We start from the raw sequence: 19028 nt of genomic DNA on the forward strand, positions 1-19028 counted from the left end.
TCTTATTTTTTAAATAATTAAAAAAATTTCTATTGACTAATTTTTATTGAATCATTTAAAAAAAAATAAATTATTATGCCTTGTTTTACACATTTCAAAAGGAAACTTAATTAATCCATTTAAAAATTTAAATTTCAAAATTTGAAAAAGAAATTTAAGTAATCAGTTTTAAATTTTAAACTTTTGTACCACTAAAATATACGAATCAATTCATATCTTCTATATATTTTTTTCTTTTGATGTTCAATTTTTTAAGTAATTAAAAATTTATTTTTATTAATTGATAAAAAGTACCATAAACATTACGATAATATATATATATATATTTATTTATTTATTTATTATATTGAGTTACTAAAAGAGAAAATTTCATTTTTCTACTTATACTTTGTCCCACTGATCAATTACACCCTCAAATTTCGAATAATGTTAATTTTACCCTTAAAATTTTTGAAATCGTATTAATTTACCCCTTATCGTCACATTTAAACAGAACAATTGATCATCCCATTATAGATCTTCAACCACAACAATATATCACTCTGAACAATCTTAACATTCTCATCAATCTCTCCAAAAAACAAAGAATGCATCATCCTATCTGTGCGTACCGAATCCCGCACTAGATGAAAGTGGATCGGAGCTCTGCAACTAAATGGACTATCCAAGAACTAAGGACATGCAACACAGAACACCTTCATAACTGCCAAGCCAGGGTTGGCTGGAAAACCCCTCTGATGTGAGAATGAGTGGTCGGATAAGATGAGGGGCTCTCTTTAGGCGTAGAGAGCGGAAAAGAAAAAATGTATCTCGTTATGTTTTAATGAGTTTAGTTGTTATGAGATGAGATTGGATACTTTCAAAGTGAAGAGTGAGGCTTATGTAGAAGAATTTTTTTGTTGCCCAAGATGGTTTCATGGAGCTTTGGTGCTTCAAGGCTTCCCTTAACATTGCTTAAGGTGGGGGACCTCAAGGTAGTTGACAATAGATGCATGTGTTCATTGTAACCATGCATATAACATATTACATCCACTGTGCTAACTGTTTCTGTGATTCTAGGGGGAGGAGACCAACTGAGATGGCAGCCTGCATATGTATGTGTTCATAGCTTCCATATTTCTCTGAGAGATTCCCTCAACTCAGTACCGTTGTGCCTCAGCTTGGCCTTTCGTAAGACAGCTAGTAAAGATGGGTTGGCCCATTTGAATATCTTTGTGTGGGCTCGGCCCACTTTGGTTCTAAAGATGCGTTTGACCTATCAGTTCGGTTTATGGATTAAGTCTAGCAACTCGGCCTAGCCCAGTATCACGGCTAGATTGGCCTTTCCACTCCGAGTTGGGCTCAAGTGCTGAGGACTTAGGAAGACCTTTCTTAATGGAGATGAGCTTAATTGACTGGTCCACACATTCGCTTGATGCACTTGGGTTTGGGCTTAGCGGCTTAGACCAGCCCAAGGCTTGGATCTGACTTGTTTTATATTCTAACCCTTCACTATCATAAATCTTAAAAATCTTGTCTTCACTCTTAGGTTGCTCATATGATTCTCTGCTCACATCTAGATCAGTCAAAACATCTGCACTACAATGAATGACAATGAATGGAATGCTCACATCACACAAATGCTTATTCACATAATCAGTAACTCTCAAAAGCTCTTTTACAGTCCCTAATCTAGGTTTCCATTATACCTCATAGGATTCAAACCCCTAATCACATTCTTTTCAAGAACCTTCACAAACGTATCCAGAAGATTACCAATGGGAACTGTTAGGAAAAAAAGATGACTTCGCACAAGTAATCAATCAAAAGAAATAAAAATATTGCAAAAAAATTAAATCAACAACGGCATAAGAATTTTTATATAGTTCCCTCAATATGAAGGACGTCCATGGGACCGTAATCCAATTCCACTATTAATCAAAAGCTTTCAAACTATTACAAATGAAATATAAATAGTCTCACAAAACACCCTTAGGTGAATTCAAAATAATCACAAATAAATAGAGGAAAGACATCACCAAGTAGACGAACAAATTGTCTTTGAAATAGAATTAAAGAAGATCACAAATCTGAACCAAACCAGCACCAAATCAGAAACAGACTTCATAACTTTGCAGAAGTAACAACAAAGTGGAGCACCCCAGAACAAAACACACACAGTAGCACTACACCAAGAACCAAATCCAACGAATTAATTTCCAAGTACACACCACCGAAAAGATCAATCAGCCACTGCATACTTTAGAAAAGCAAAAACAATACCAAATATATATATATTGTTAATTCTTGGGCTTTTTTTTAATCAAAATCCTAGCTGTTACCAAACAGATTAAAATACCCATTAGACCTCCAAAAGTCAAATATAATATATATATAGATATATATTAGAACCAACACCAAACCAAATTAAAATTCTTTTAATGAACTAATTAAGTCCTATACTCCACTAAGGAAGTAGACCCAACAATTCTTCTCCTACCGACTTAGACGGAGACATCAACTATATCCGCCAAAGTTTAACACTTTAAATGTTTGTCCCTCGACAAAGTCTTAGTCAACATATCTGAAATATTATCATCCGTGTGAACCTTTTCAAGTTTCAACAATTTCGAATCTAACACATCATGAATCCAATAGTATCTCACATCAATGTGTTTTAATATCAAATGAAAAGTGGAATTTTTACTCAAATGAATAACAATTTGATTATCACAATAAAATGCATATATTTCTTGCTTCAAACCCAATTCTTGTCAAATTTCTTCAACCATAACTCTTCCTTGCAAGCTTCTTTAATGGTGGTAAATTCAATTTCTGTAGTTGAGAGAGCAACACATTTTTATAATTTAGATTGTCATGCTACAGCTCCCTGTGGACGCGCCCCATGCGAGGGCCTCACCACCACAGTTCGGACTCGATTTGTGTCACGGTTCTAAGTCTGAACCAAAGAGTCCAAATCCGGCAAATCGTTTTGAGAAAAAAAATAGATTTTTAGAAAAAAAATAGATTTTTAGAAAAGAAGTGCCAAACATGGACTGCTTTGCCAGATATAGAGTCGCCACCTAAATATTTTATTTTTGGAGAAATTTAGGAAACCCTGACTCGTTTGCCTAAGGCCACGTGTCTATCATCACCAAAGTTGCCTCGGCTCGGGAACTTGGGCATGATTGGGGAAGGTTAGCTATGAGCACCCCCTCTTGCCTGATCCGAAGATCGGCCTCTACTAACCATGATATCTTATTTTGAAAACTTTATGTGTTCTTATTCCGGTTATTAGCCTAGAATTACTATGTTATGCGCACAGCAAACAAGTATAGACTGAATCGACTATATTGGAACAAAACATTTCATGTTTATTTTAAGAATGGTTTGCCACTCGCAAGTAGGCTAAGATGTAGGTTTTGCCACCCTCGAGTGGGCTTAAAATTCGTGTTCAATTTATCGTTCCAATTTAAACAACTCAACCTTCATCCACAGGCATTCATAAGCATTTAGCCGTATGGTAAGCATGCTGTCATGTTTAACATTCACACTCATGCGAGATGCTAAAGCATAAATACTTACATCGTACTCCGTGCCAAAACAGAAACTAGTTAGTAATCATATGCATGATCCTAGTCCATGTCAAGTGGCTAATGCAACGCATACAGAATGCAACTATGATAGGCTCGGCTATTTTAAGATGGCATGTGGGATGCAACAAGTAACATGTATTCAATTTGGAATTGAAATACTATGCAGTTAGCATGATGTGTCGCGCCCAATGCATGTAAGACAAATGTATGGATGCACGCATGCATAGCATAAGGATGCTAAATTAAACATGTCCTAATACTAACCATCAAAAGCAGGTAAGTAAAAGGGAGAAAGAAATGGGGGTTGGAAGACATGCACATACGCACCCACACTTATTACAAATTTGCCCTCATTCGGAGGGACCGAAAGAATAATATAAATTTAACTAACCTACAGGCTAATTAAATATTACAGACCAATTAAATTAATTAAGCAAATTAACTAATCTAACTCAAGCAGTAAACAGCCTCGGGGAGAGGGCCCAATGCAATGCGTGCTCGGCTCCGCTCGGAAAGCCACTACCATGCTCAAGCTGCCTCTGTTTTCCCTGCTATGCTCCTCTGAAGACTGCCAAAGTCCCAGGGTTGCTTCTCTGAGGGTTTTGGAACACCACCGGCTGAGAGGAGTGGCAACCGGCCAAGGGGAATGATTACCGACCACAAATTGATCCATCGACCAACAATGGATGGCCGGTCGACACTGTATTTAGTCGATCGGCCAAAACTTCCTACATAACCTATTTTTGACAGCAGCAGAGGGCAAAACTTGGCATGGCAATGCATTTCAAGCAAATGTATGCACCAACACATCCCTTATCATGTTCATGACTCAAAGGGATATGGTTCTCGATTCTCGGACCATCAATTGCGCATTTCAATGCGTGATGGCCCAAGAAACCAAGTTGTGCATTTTTAATGTGGAGTGAAATGCACATAAACAAACAATGGGGCTCAACCTCTATCACAATCAATTCAAGAGGTTAAGCATGCGGGCCAATGTGATGCAACCTAGGCATGTGAGCTAGCATGCAATCATGGAAATGCAAAGAAGCATACAAGGCATAAAATGATCGTGCATGGCATGAAGCAATGCAACCAACAAGTATACAAGACATAATGTGGGTGTTCAAGCATGCAAGTAAGCATATGACTTCGTTCAATCATGCAACTTCAATCATGCAACAACACACAAATATGCAACAACATACAAGGAGAGCATGCGACAATATGCAAAGGAGGGACTTACACTAATTGGACAGCTCTATACTAAGTCCAAAACAGTGGCCGAAAGCTAAGGAAGTGGAGCCAAATACACATACAAGCATGCATATAAACATGGTCCATCACTTAGGCACAAAGAGCAACTCTCAAGCACACTCAAGAAGATGCAAACATGGACTAATGGCATGCACATAAGCTCTGAAAATCATGTTAGAAATGGTTTCAAACCAACTAAACAAAGACAAGCCAAGCATGCAACATAGTCCAAAACTCAAGGCTAACAAGCCAAAATGTAAGGTAGCTATACAAAGCATGCCATGGTCGACCAAAGCAACCCAAAACAGACTTCAAGCATACCAAAACAAACATGGAAGCTTCACAAAGCTTGGCCAAAAGCATGCTAGAACAAGGGCTCAAAGCATAAGACATGTTAGGGCTAAATGATGGCATTACACGACATGTATGCAAGGCATGCAAGGTGTGTCTAAACTAACATACAACAATGCTATATTATGACAATATAAGCATAAAAATCAGTTAAGGCATGGCCAACATACACTTAAATAAGATACTCTCTCAAGAGGCTAAAATGGCCCTTTTCAAGGACAACAAGCAGAGGGGGGTGGCCCTCTCCTTCTTAGGACCTCAAGGCGCCATCCTCACCACTGAAATCCTTCAAGATTTCAGTGGTGAGGAGGCCCAAACACTATGGTTCCGGAGCTCACCAAAAATGCACAAAAAAGGAGCCTAACAAGGCTTAAGAGGGGTCAAACAACCTCAAAGTTCAAAACACTCTAAACAATTATTTAGAGGAAGCAAAAACAGAACTTTTATATGTTATATGCTAAGCTCAAAAACAGTTGCAAGATAGGTGAAAAAGCTATGCAAAAATGGGGAAAAAAAGGGAAAAGTGGTTACCCTTGAAGACCCTCTTCAAAAATGGTGGACCAGCTGTTTCTTTGAGCTCAAAACCACTCAAGAACACCAAGAACAGCCCTCTAGTGCCTCAGTTCCAAGAGAAGGTGCGATGGCGGGTGTTTGTGCGCAAAAGTAAGACAAAACACACACTAATACACAAGAAAGAGAGAGAGAGAGAGAGAGAGAGAGAGAGAGAGAGAGAGATATAGAGGTGGAGGATATGCAAACCCTAACCCTAAAACTCAGAGCCCTTTGGAAATGTTGTCTAACCTAGAAGAAGGAGAAGAGGCTTCCTCTTATAGGAGATTCAATCTTGTAAAGCTTCTAAGGCAAGCTAACAAGATTGAAATCCCTCCATACACGTGTATGGAGGGGAGCAAAGGTGGGTGCCAGCTATCACAGCTGGCACAAAAATATCTGCAAAAGCAAATGAACAGTGGTCGGCTAGCCAAAAATGCAATTTGACCAAAAAAGATGGCCGGTCGACCATCTATAGTGCCGGCCGGCCAAACATTTGGCCGGTGGCAACAAAACATAGCCGGTGGCCTCAAGCCATGGCCGGTGATATGTGGGGATGGCCAATAAACCATTCCCTGCCCCTCAAAGGCAAAACACAAGTATTTGGTGCAAAACCAAACACAAAACAGTCGAGTTGAGAGATCCTGAGGCACGGCGCGTAGCCGAGACCTCCGGGAACTCAAAACGAACACACGAACATGGGTAATTACCAAGTGTTCCATCGGTGACGTTCAAGTCTTGAGGACGGTCAAAAATGGGGTGTCTACAGTTACCCCTCTTTGACAGAACTCGAAAGTCATAACAATGACAGGAGTGAGTGTCAAAGCCCAGAGATGACCCATTTTTGACAAGGCCGAAGACTTAGACAAAGCATGCAAGACAACAAAGATATGTGCCCGAAGGCGGGGGCAAAATGCAACTGACAATGCAAGAAGCCGAGCATAACTTATGATCATGCAAAGAAAGTTGTAACGAAGCATAACATGCGACGGTTTTAAGCTAGCAAATACAAATCCAACTACACTACAATGCAGAAAGGATGTAAGAGAATTATGCAATTCTCGATACGTCTCACTCGGAGGACACAATACTTGTATGGTTCATCTGGTTACACCAGCTTTAAATGAACCGTACATACAATATCGTGCCTGAAAGAGAAAGAAAACTCAACAGGTACAATATTGTTAGCAACATGCACAACAACGTAATTGAAAATTGCGTGACAACGTAAATGTGGGATTTAAGGTCTCCTTAGACCAAGGGGTGCACAAACAGTGCGATGATATGCAAATGATATGCAATTGAATCTAATGTAATGCAAATGATATGCAAAATTACAAAACAATGCAAATGATATGCAATCGATATGTAAAGCAATTGAATCATGATCCAATCATAAGCGGTTCAAAACCACATAAATGTCAAAAGGATAATGGAGATGCAAAGTCCGTCTACCATAGAAAAGGTGCCGCAACCCTCAAACCAACATACCAGCATGGAATGGGCGCGTACACATGCAGAACTATGAGTGATGTAGACGGACACAAGAACAAGTAATTGGGTGGAATGACATAAGTGGGGAAATGACCCGCTGAGGAAAGACCAATGATCCTAATGCTGGATGCAAAAATTACACTACAAATGTAATATATACAATGGATATGGCATGCAGCCAGAACATATCTTGCCTAGGAAAGGCATGGACACACACAAACCGCGTCTAACATAGAACGGTCATACAGAACTATGAGTGTATAGACGTGAAAAGTATGGGCACATACCAGACCAAGCTCAACATGGAAAGGCGTAAACTGTAGATGAAGGTGATGCAGTGAATGCACGCAAGCTACAATGCAATATATACAATATGCAATGGGTGGATAGGATACAATGGATAAGGCACGCAGGCCAAAACATATCTTGCCTAGGAAAGGCATGGACACACACAAACAGCGTCTAACATAGAACGGTCATACAGAACTATGAGTGTATAGACGTGAAAAGTATGGGCACATACCAGACCAAGCTTAACACGGAAAGGCGCAAGCTGTAGATGGAGGTGATGATGCAGTGAATGCATGCTAGCTACAATGCGATATATACAATATGCAATGGATATTCACAATGCAATTTGCTGGGGAGAAATGCAATGGATGCAAATGTAGTATTTACAGCGGATAAGGCACGCGACCCAACCTTGTATTGCCTAGGAAAGGCATACACACATACAAACCAACGTTTAACACAAAAATGGTGCCGCAACCCTCAAACCAACATACCAGCGTGGAATAGGCGCGTACACAAAAGTCTCAGATCTATGTTTCAACTTGAAAAGTACGGGCACATACCAGACCAAGCTCAACCTGGAAAGGCGCAAGCCGTAGGCGGGAGGTGATGCAGTGAACGTATGCAAGCTATAATCCGATATTTACAATATGCTATGGAATGTAATATATACATTGGAGGCATGACATATGCAGTTTATACAATGGAATGCATGACATATGCATTATTTACCATGAAATGCATGACATATGCAATATACACAATGATGCATGACATATGCATTATTTACAATGAAATGCATGTTTTTGTTTTGCTTTTGTTTTTTTTTTGAAAATTTTTTAAATGCATGACAGATGCATGAAAGGGAAAATGCATGACGATGCATGTTTTTTTTTTTTGTTTTTGTTTTTTGAAATGCAAATGCACGATGATGCATGTGATGCATGTGAACTTGAAATGCGCGACAACGCGCGGCGCTCGTAATACATGATGATGCATGATTTCGAAATGCGCGACAACGCGCGGCTTTTGGAATGCATGAAAATGCATGAACTTGAAATACGCGACAACGCGCAGCTTTTGAGATGCATGATAATGCATGAACTTGAAATGCGCGACAACGCGCAGCTTTAGATGCATGATAATGCATGAACTTGAAATGCGCGACAACGTGCGGCTTTAGATGCATGATAATGCATGAGGCACGCTTGACAACGCAACCTAAAGAATGTGCATACTAATGCAAGTATGGTGTGTACAATAATGTGAGTGAGGGATGCATGACAATGCAATCGAGCGGCTTTAAGGTCTCGCCAGACCAAGCGGGTTTTCAGGTCTCACCAGACCGTGCATGCTTAAGGTCTTGCCAGACCGTACAAGGTGCACGATAATGCAAGCATAATGACGTTCATGATAATGCGAGATATGTGCATAACGATGCGAATGAAGCGACATATGTCTCAACACGCGTTCACATTAAAGCATTGTAAAGCAATACATGTAGGGCAAATTTTCGAATCTCCTAAGAGGCAGAAGGATACAAAAAAAGGATACACCGCACTCGTATTCAAGTGCCACGCACAGAAGACACGGTCCGAGGTCAAAACGGAGATCGATTAAGCTTCGGAAATGCACTTTCTTGTACTGTCTTGAGCAATGAAGGCCCCAAACCACATATCTGACCCAAACAAGATTGTAGGAGGCTCACCGGCCATCTGAGGAGGTCACCGGCCATCCACCGGCCACAAAAATATTCCACCGGCCAAATATTTGGCCGACCAGCCAAAAGTTGCTGAGTCGGGACAGTTTGGACTTTTCGCCTCGGGTCTTTTAAAATAGGGTTTCAAACCCTATTTTTCTCACTTCCTCTTAGCCGAAATTTCTTCCCCTCTCTCTCTAGAGCATTTTTCTTCCTTCGTTCCTCGTTTTCCTTGATTTTCGCGCCCTCTTCGACGTTTGATTCGCGAAGTTCTTCGCGTTTCGAACATTTTCATCCGAACGAAACTCCGTTTCGGTGTACCTTTTTCAATTTCCGCCTCTTGGGGTTTGTTTCCCCTGAGTCTTCATTGATTTCCGTGATTTTTCCACATTCCGACTTTTCCAGCCATTTTTCGCCCTCCCGGGATTGACTTTTTGTTGACTTTTTGCGTTCTCACCCGGTTCTTACTTTCCCGGTCATTTTCATACCACTTTTGACATGGCAGACGATATTCCACGGGACGGGACTCCCCCGGAGCATGAGATGGACCCAGAGGCTGAGCTCCTTCCCTTGAACGTCCGCCCGTTTGACTCGGCGACTTACCGGCCGGTGATCCACGTGCTACCTCCTGACGGTCTTCGCCAGTTCAGGAGTTTCGACAGGGGCGTGCCACTGGAGCTTCTCCTGCGCGAGCCGACGTCTCATCTGTCTTTCGGCGCTTCCGAGGTATATTCTTCCCTCTGTTTTAGTTTCTGCAATGTAGAACATTTTAACTGCCATAGTTGATTCCGTTCTTTAACTGCTTACCTCAGATACACTGATGCATTACACACTGTAATTCATCTGTGAACACACTGATACCCGATACCGGTTTGAACCTGAAAATGTGCACGTACATTGCATCTGTACTGGACCACTCGGAAACACTGACACATCACATGTTGTAGTTCACTGTAAGCACACCGACACCCGATGTCTGCTTGAATCTGAAAACATGCACACACGCTGTATTGACACTGAACCACCCAAACACACTGACACATCGCATGTTGTAGTTCACTATAAGCACACTGGCACCCGATGTCTGTTTGAATATGAAGACGCGCACATACGCTGTATTGGCCCTGAACCACCCAAACACACTGACACATCGCATGTTGTAGTTCACTGTAAGCACACCGGCACCCGATGTCTGTTTGAATCTGAAAATGTGCACACACGCTGTATTGGCCCTAATTCTGAATGCCCTTCAAAACTATACATTTTATATTGTTTCGCGACTGTTTGCTTTAAATACAGGGAGATTCCCATGCCTTCTGGAGGTATGGGAACATTGCCGCTAGAGATTGGTACATAGAGCTGCCCGATGCGGTCTGTCATATCGTGGACCAGGCCGGGTTCGGCGCATTCTGCAGGGGACTCTCGCGCCTCACTGCGAGCAAACCCCTTCTTGCTGCTCTAGTGGAGAGGTGGTGGGACACCACCGACTCCTTCCACCTCTCTGTCGCGGGAGACATGACGATGACTCCCTATGACTTCTTGATGCTCACCGGCATCGGGGTAGGGGGTGATCCGATCCCCTTTGACACCGACATGGACGAGTGGGAGGCTGCTCAGATTTACCTGCTCAGCGAGGTGCCGCCTCTCGCACGTCCCGGCTTCGTCAGATATTCATGGTTCGAGGTCCAGTTTAGGGTTCAGCCAGCCTTGACCGAGGAGGCTCTGATGACTCTGGAGGAGGTGGAGCGGTATGCACGCGGCTTCCTCATGATTCTGCTGGGGAAGACTATTTTCGCCGACCGGGCGAACACCGTTTCCCTCTGCCTGCTCAGCGCTCTCGTGGACGTCACCAGGATCTTGCGCATCGACTGGGGTGGCGCCGCCTTGGCCACTCTGTATGGATACATGAGCTCAGCTTCCCGTTACAGCGGACAGTTGCTCGGAGGTTACTGGCGAGCTTGGGAGGTACATTTTCTTCTTCTGCTTTTCATTTCTATTCTATATTTTATGTACTCTGTACACTGCACACACTACAGTCTGCTTCATGCTGATCATATACTGTACACACGGCACACATATATTTTGTTTTACACTGACTATACACTGCACACACTGTACACTCTGCACAATACACTGCACAATACACGGTTCTGCAAATTTCTGCTTTATTTTGTATTCTGCTTTATCTGATAAGCATGCTGGTATTTGCTCTGCAGTTGTGGGTCTACGCCTACTTTCCGAGACTTGTGCCAGTGCCAGATGTGGAGACCCCTCTTGTCGTGCCATTCTCGCGGCGTTTCGATGTGAGATGCGTGCGGAGACCCTGGGAGACTTTCATCTTCTTCTGCCATTACTTCGACACCATCACCCCCGCGGAGGTATGTTCAACTTTTAGAGTTTTATTTCAACTTTGCTTTACACTGTATTTTCAATATCAAGAGATAACAAACTGCCTATCATTTACAGATCACCTGGCAGCCTTGGGCTCCCTTGCCAGCTAGGGTGAGAGATTGATTCGCCGGCGCTGAGGAGACCGCTCGGTTCAGGATCCTGCTGGAAGGCCCGGTCTGTCGGGCTTGTTACCTGGGTGAGCGTTTCCTCCGCCAGACCCTAGGTTTACCCGAGCAGATAGTCCCGATCCACCCTCCTGAGTACATGAGGGATACTGAAAGGTTTACCTCTGAGCAGATGGCTGACTACACGATCGGCTGGGATGCGACACGTTTCAGAGGCATAGGCGACTACTCAGAGTACGTTCGGACGTACATTATGCAGCCTTTGAGCGGTGGTCGTCGAGCTGAGAGAGAGAGGCCAGCGACGCCGGCGGCTAGGGCAGGAGCAGGGGCAGGGACATCGAGGACGGCCCGAGTCCGTGGTAGGAGTGGAGCTCGGAAGGGGCGGGGGGCTAGTTGGCCAGCACTACCCACTATGATGACATGCCAAGGACAGGGTGGGGAGACTTATCAGATCCCCATTGCTCCCCCTCCGGCTGATCATGAGTTAGTCGGGTTCTCCGACTTGCCTCCGGTATGTATTACTTCATCTTGCATCTTACATTGTCATTTCATTTTATTTCATTTCATTTGATATTCCGCGGAATACTGATGCTTCTAACACTTTTGTAGGCTTCCTCCGAGTACACGCGCCAGTCACTGGAGTTATCTGCCTCGTTGATGGGGATGCTCCAGCGGAGCTTGGACCTTTTGGCCATGTACAGTATTCCGGTATGTTCTTCTGACCACAATCTCTGACCATACATAAACTGTTTCACATACTCTGATGCACAACACTACACTTGACACACTGCCCTCACGGCATCCGATACACTGTAGCCCACAGACTGTCCACAGCATTGCTTGCGACGTCCATACACTGCACTCAGTCACTGCATTCTGTACTGATACACTACTCACGGTATTCACACACTGTATTCATACACTGCATTCTGCACTGATACACTGTTTTGCGTGGCATACTGATGCGTTTGTAATTTGTACTTTTCAGCCTCCATTCCTGATGCCTACTGTAGGAGGTGCTCCAACTGGGCCTTTCGCTCCCACCGAAGGAGATGGCAGAGTATACCCTCGCACCAAGGCGGGGCGCACCCATGTTGGGAGTAGCTCACGGGCACCCGTCCCTGATGATGATGATGAGTCCGAGGCTGAGGCTGAGTCGGGGGCAGAGTCGTCCGAGGAGGAGACCGAAGACGGCTCGGGTTCAGACTCAAATGACGATGCTGATGACGATGCTCTTAGACCTTCGTCCAGGAAGAGGACGAGGACGGACCCCTAGACCTGACGCTCTTTTGACATTGATCCAAATTTTGCTGCTTTTCTTCTTTTTGTTTTGTACTTTTTTGTTCTTTTTGCTAGTAGCTAGAGTACCTTGTACTGCCGCAGGCAGGTTTTTGTTTCCAAAGCTTTGTATTTGAGAAATGATGAAATGAAACGAAACTTTTTACCTAAAAAAGTGTTACATTTGTACATGTCGTATATTGCATCGCATTACATTACCTCACATCACATAACAATGTAAATAGAATTGATCTCCTGTCTGAAAGTCAAACATTTGTATTGTAATAACCAGGTAATGAACCGGCCAACGGCAAAACAACTCAAATAACCCAATGCTTAGTCTGAACACTCGGCCCATACTCTGCTGGGGATTAATCTGCATACAACGAATCCTGAACAAACAGTCCAATTTGACGAGACGGAATACAAAGGTAGAATCGGCCGAAGTTGAAGCACACTCAGATGCCCCAAATTTTCCCTTTCTTCTGTTGCTTCGCATAAATGTGGAGAATGGCACAGCACTCTGAGCACAGCATGACTAAAATTTTGAAATTGAAAAAGGGTTTTTCAAACCGGGGTATTGAGCCTACAACTGAACATAGTAAAAAGACTCAAACAAAAAAGGCGTACAACCTAAACACAACGAGACACGCTCGGAAAAGACTCAAAACAAAAGTTGAGGTAAACAAAACAAAAGACACGACACACAGACGTGTTTAAAAAAAGAGAAACCTCTAAGTCCGCGAGGAGCCAGTTTATTCGGGTATTTTCCCACCCTTTCTGATTTGTGTGATTCTCACATCACTCGACTCTCAGGCTCGATTTTTTTCTCTCAAAAACCCTTTAGCTTGCTTTTTCTCTCAGCTTACACCTCTCTATTCTTTATTCTCTCATTTTTTTTATCCCTCCCCTAGGTGTTTAATGGATGAATAGGAAGTTGCGGGTTCACGCCCAACACTTATTAGCTCACGGCTATTTCCTCCCAGGACGTCTAGTCGATGTTCCGAATGGAGTATTTTGATCCTTTCCAAATTATGCTTCGCACTTGGCTCGATACCTCGTTGCTTGGAGGTTGTTGAGAGCTTTCAGCCCTTTACTGACAACTTCAGTTGTGTCTTCTTCTGGCGAATAGAGTGTCCTTCTGGCAAGTATTGACAATCTGGGGAAAGATAGGGAGCCTGACTCAACCGTGCCCCTAGTTCATCATTTTGATCATTTTTTGTTTTGGTTTTCTACTAAAACGATTTTGACCAATATGAGAGTTAGATTAACATACTTGTTCGATTTTTGATTTGAAAATCATGCAAGTCAGGCTATGAGCACTGAAAATTTTCCTTTTTTGGGTCCAAGAAAAGGTCCAATTTTGAAAAGTGAAATAATTTTCGAAAAAATAGTCAATCTCAGTAAAAATTCTCAAAAACTATTTTTTTGGCCAACGGCCGCTGCTCAACGAGCACGAAACTTACTCTTGAGATGCGCAATCTCGGATCGGAGGTAATGGAAAATTGCCCCTTGCTTGAAGGACGCTGCATGGCAACAGAAAGTTGCCCCTGGTTTGAGCGGCGACTCATGGCAACGGAAAGTTTCCCCTTGTTTGGATGACGCCATAGCGTATTGTAAACAACCCTTACTAGTGATGATCACGACCGAACTCTCAGATATAGAGAAGACGAAGATGGTCAAAAACCAATATATGGACACAGTCACTTTGAAAGCGTTGGTGGCTGGACTTCAGGATGAAGTTGCTTACGTATCCCAAACATGGGAATCAAGGGTGATTAAAACCATTACATGGATGCAGTCGCTATGAAAGCGTTGGGGGCTGGACTTCGGGGTGAAGTTGCCTACGTATCCCAAAGATGGGAATCAAGCCTTACGTAGTTCTGGTTAAAGTACACTCGGGTATTTTGACCTTCACTTTTTAGGCTCTAACTTTTGCCAAGGTGCCCGTTGCGGGTTTTCGACCTTGCGAGCTTTATTTTTCTTTTCTGATTCTTCTTTTTTGTATCTTTTTGTTTTTTGCTTTTTTTGTACATTTTTTTTTCTCTTTTCTTTTGCATTTTTTCTTTTTATTTTTTCATTGCTCTAACTTTTGCCTGGGTCGCCCTTCCGGGTTTTCGGCCCAGCCAGCCTCTCAAAGGGTAAAAATGTAACAAGTCCATGCCAAATGGTTTTAGGATTTTGAAGCCATCTTTATCCGGAAAAGTGGCTGTTGTATTGATTTGCGGAATGGTCCATCTTCGGCTCTTCGAGCACATCGGACATTTTCGCCCCTAGTTCGTGGGGTATTTCTGTTCTAGCCTCGCAGGCTTCTGTTGACGACGTCTGACCTCTTGATCTGACTTTTGGTGCCTCTTGTTCGAGGGTTGCTTCAAATCTGGCCACACAGGCCTCTCTCGAGGATTGATCTTTGAACATTCTGAATGGGTTCAAGGCTTGGAGACAAACGGATTGAATCTTGGGGTCGAGAGCGATCCTAGGCCGCGCAATCCCAAAAGCGATTTCACACAGGTCTTCATAGGACCGCGCAAAACATTTTATTTTTGAAAGTTTTTACGAAAGCGACAAATCGGTTGCGCTGAAGATAGTGTGGAACCAATCTGGATCAAGCCATGGTCCTTCTTAGTACCCACATTGACACGCATGATTTCGGTCATTAAGGGCTTAGCATGCCTCATCTTCTCTCAAATTGATCAAAGTTTTGTAAAACCCGAGGAATTCCTTCCTCTTCGTTTTCATCACCACAGTGTTCAAAAAACGTTTTGAAAAACTTAGGTCAATACAATTAGTTTAGAGCACAGAAGAGTAAGTGAGATGCTCCGCCGTTTCATTCAAATCCTCTGGCGTAACTAGCTCAAAGTAGCAATAAGCACAGAAACATGATAGCCGCAGCTGTTTCATTCAGATTTCCTGGTTGCAACTGGCTCCACAGCAGAGACAGACTCAAAAGAAAACAAAAACGGTGTTCGAGGAAACAACCTCGGAAACACCTAACATTCTATACAAAGGGACTGACTCGCTACAACAAGACAGACCCTTAAGCAAAAAGAACTGACTCAAGATGATGAGACAGACTCAAAACAAAACAAAGGACTGACTCGACACCTAAGTCAGAAATTACAAAACTAGCATTCGCAGATGCTCAAAAATACGTGCCAGACGCCACATCCAAAATATGCCGAGGGTCACCCGCAGGCGGTTCACTTCTCGATCACGTACTCGCAGTATCCTCAAAGTCCAACAACTCGGTAACAACAGACTTTGCTGAGGTGGGTGGGAGGATTACCTCATTGTCAATCAAATCTTGCACTTCATGACGAAGGCGGAAACAGTTATCGGTAGCGTGACGGGTTTGCTGGTGGTACGCGCAGTACAAGGCAGCATCATGTGTGAGAGGGAGATTCTTCGGGAGAGGCCGCGGCTCGAGGGGTTTAAGATGCCCCTTGTTAGCCAAAATTTGAAATGCCCTAGACAGAGGCATGTAGAGGGCATGAAAGACTCTGCGCCCCCGGGGCAAATACTTCGAAGTCTGAGGATTCTTGCTAGGTGCGCTAGCGAAAGGGTCGGCAGGCGCTGTCTTAACTTTCTGATCTTTCCTAGGTGCAGAGTTGGGAGCGGAATGAACTGCTTTAGCATGATGGGGCCTATCCCGATTTTCTGCCTGGCTTGAACTGCCTTCAGTTGGAGTGGAAAAGACATCATCGACAGTCTTGGCCGCGACTGCGAATACCTGTTGCTTATTCATCCCCCCGGCTTTCAAAGCCTCGACTGCCCATATCAGTTGTTCAATGGGATCGACATCTATTCTCATGTTGTTCTTACATCTAGCCTCAGCCTGATCGAGGGCTTGGGTTGATGCTGACATGTTATTGCTATAACTTGAGACAACCTCAGGTTGGCTGAGCTCGATCACAATCCGTCCCAGCAGCGGGGGCTCCTCTGGCATAAAATTCCCAGTGTACGACGTAGTTGGTGGTGAAGCCAACATCCCATAGGCGAGATCAGCCACGGACCTCTGAAGGTCGCCAATCATTCCCATTAACTCGAACATGGTGGGTTCACGAGTTTGATACAATTGGGGTGTCCAGATTGGGTCTGCAGCATGCGACCTGGGCGGATGTGGTACATCAAAATTGGTCTCATCCTGCAAGATGATTCCTTGGTCCAATGCGGCTGCCATGACTATAATTTCCTCCGAACTTTGGGTCGTCATAAATCCGCCGAACTTGAACGGTGACTAGCGGGTCAGATATCTGCCTTGCCTCAGCGAGGGAAAACACTGGCTATTTTGTACTTGAATCTCTGAACTGAAAGGGAAAACAAGCAGCATTTCAGCCCAAACGGAACAAACACAGGTGTAGCCGAACAACTGTACTCTACTACTGATCACTGTTCCCCAAAATCACTGCCCCAAAACACTGAATCGGATACCCACAGATATAACTGATTCTCACAAACTGATACTGGTGCCCTCAGGCCTGATACTCAAACTTGCAAACTGATATGCGTGTTCCTGTAGAGATACACTCTAAAAGCACATAGCAAGTAAATGAGAGCCAAAACACCCCTATGTTGGGGTAGGGTTTCCCTGTCCTATTTTGTCAGGAGCTAGGGTTCCGCTATGCACGCAGCGGTTTCCAAACAACCTATATTGGGTAAGCAACCTGTCCTAGTTTGGAATGGTCACTATGGATTCTGAGTATGCACTAGGTCGAATGGTCGAAAATGGTGCCCTAGTAAAACCGGGGTTTGTGTTCCCATACTGGCAGAGCCCGCAATCGGTCAGCCTCATGGTCATGCCTTGACAAGACAAGCCTCCAGCAAACCGCTCAAGAATAGCAGATGACCAACACGGTGTCCTAGGCGCACGAATGCACATGCAATGCAAAGAAACACATAAGTGTAGTCAAAACAAGATATCACGAGTTCGAGTCAAGTTCTCTAATATCTCCAGCAGAGTCGCCAGAAACTGTGGACGTGCCCCGCGCGAAGGCCTCACTACCACAGTTCGGACTGGATTTGTGTCACGATTCTAAGTTTGAACCAAAGAGTCCAAATCCGGCAAATCGTTTTAAGAAAAAAATATAGATTTTTAGAAAAGAAGTGCCAAACATGGACTGTTTTGCCAGATACAGAGTCGCAACCTAAATATTTCATTTTTGGGAAAATTTAGGAAACCCTGACTCGTTTGCCTAAGGCCACGTGTCCGTCATCACCAAAGTTGCCTCAGCTCGGGAACGTGGGTACGATTGGGGAAGGTCAGCTATGAGCACCCCCTCTCGCCCGATCCGAAGATCGGCCTCTACTAACCATGATATCTTATTTTGAAAACTTTATGTGTTCTTATTCTGGTTATTAGCCTAGAATTACTATGTTATGCGCACAACAAACAAGTATAGACCGAATCGCCTAAATTGGAACAAAACATTTCATGTTTATTTTGAGAATGGTTTGCCACTCGCAAGTAGGCTAAGATGTAGGTTTTGCCACCCTCGAGTGGGCTTAAAATTCGTGTTCAATGTATCGTTCCAATTTAAACAACTCAACCTCCATCCACAAGCATTCAAGCAGTTATATCACATAAGCATTTAGCCGCATGGTAAGCATGCTGTCATGTTTAACATTCACACTCATGCGAGATGCTAAAGCATAAATACTTACATCGTACTCCGTGCCAAAATAGAAACTAGTTAGTAATCATATGCATGATCCTAGTCCATGTCAAGTGGCTAATGCAACGCATACAGAATGTAACTATGATAGGCTCGGCTATTTTAAGATGGCATGTGGGATGCAACAAGTAACATGTATTTAATTTGGAATTGAAATACTATGCAGTTAGCATGATGTGCCGAGCCCGGTGCATGTAAGGCAAATGTATGGATGCACGCATGCATAGCATAAGGATGCTAAATTAGACATGTCCTAATACTAACCATCAAAAGCAGGTAAGTAAAATGGAGAAAGAAATGGGGGTTGGAAGACATGCACATACGCACCCACACTTATTACAAATTT

At 43.4% G+C, this 19028-nt stretch overlaps 1 protein-coding gene across 1 annotated transcript; it reads left to right on the forward strand.

The window, feature by feature from the left end:
- The first annotated feature begins 391 nt into the window (after positions 1 to 391).
- LOC114289411 (uncharacterized) lies at positions 392 to 13163 on the forward strand. Its single transcript, XM_028233138.2, has 5 exons — positions 392 to 11181; positions 11433 to 11594; positions 11683 to 12243; positions 12342 to 12440; positions 12721 to 13163. Exons 3-5 carry the CDS (start codon positions 11872 to 11874, stop codon positions 13006 to 13008), a joined length of 759 nt encoding a protein of 252 aa, XP_028088939.2. The 5' UTR covers positions 392 to 11181; positions 11433 to 11594; positions 11683 to 11871; the 3' UTR covers positions 13009 to 13163.
- The last annotated feature ends 5865 nt before the right edge of the window (positions 13164 to 19028 follow it).

This window comes from Camellia sinensis, chromosome 10 (assembly GCF_055761805.1).
Source record: "Camellia sinensis isolate YWXY chromosome 10, ASM5576180v1, whole genome shotgun sequence".
Lineage (NCBI taxonomy): Eukaryota > Viridiplantae > Streptophyta > Magnoliopsida > Ericales > Theaceae > Camellia > Camellia sinensis.

Excerpts from the sequence above, each read along its gene's own strand:
- LOC114289411 (XM_028233138.2), top strand. The coding sequence starts at position 11,872 with ATGAGGGATACTGAAAGGTTTACCTCTGAGCAGATGGCTGACTACACG. Across the intron at positions 12,244-12,341 it reads GGTTCTCCGACTTGCCTCCG|GCTTCCTCCGAGTACACGCG; the intron begins GTATGTATTACT and ends ACACTTTTGTAG. Across the intron at positions 12,441-12,720 it reads TGGCCATGTACAGTATTCCG|CCTCCATTCCTGATGCCTAC; the intron begins GTATGTTCTTCT and ends TGTACTTTTCAG.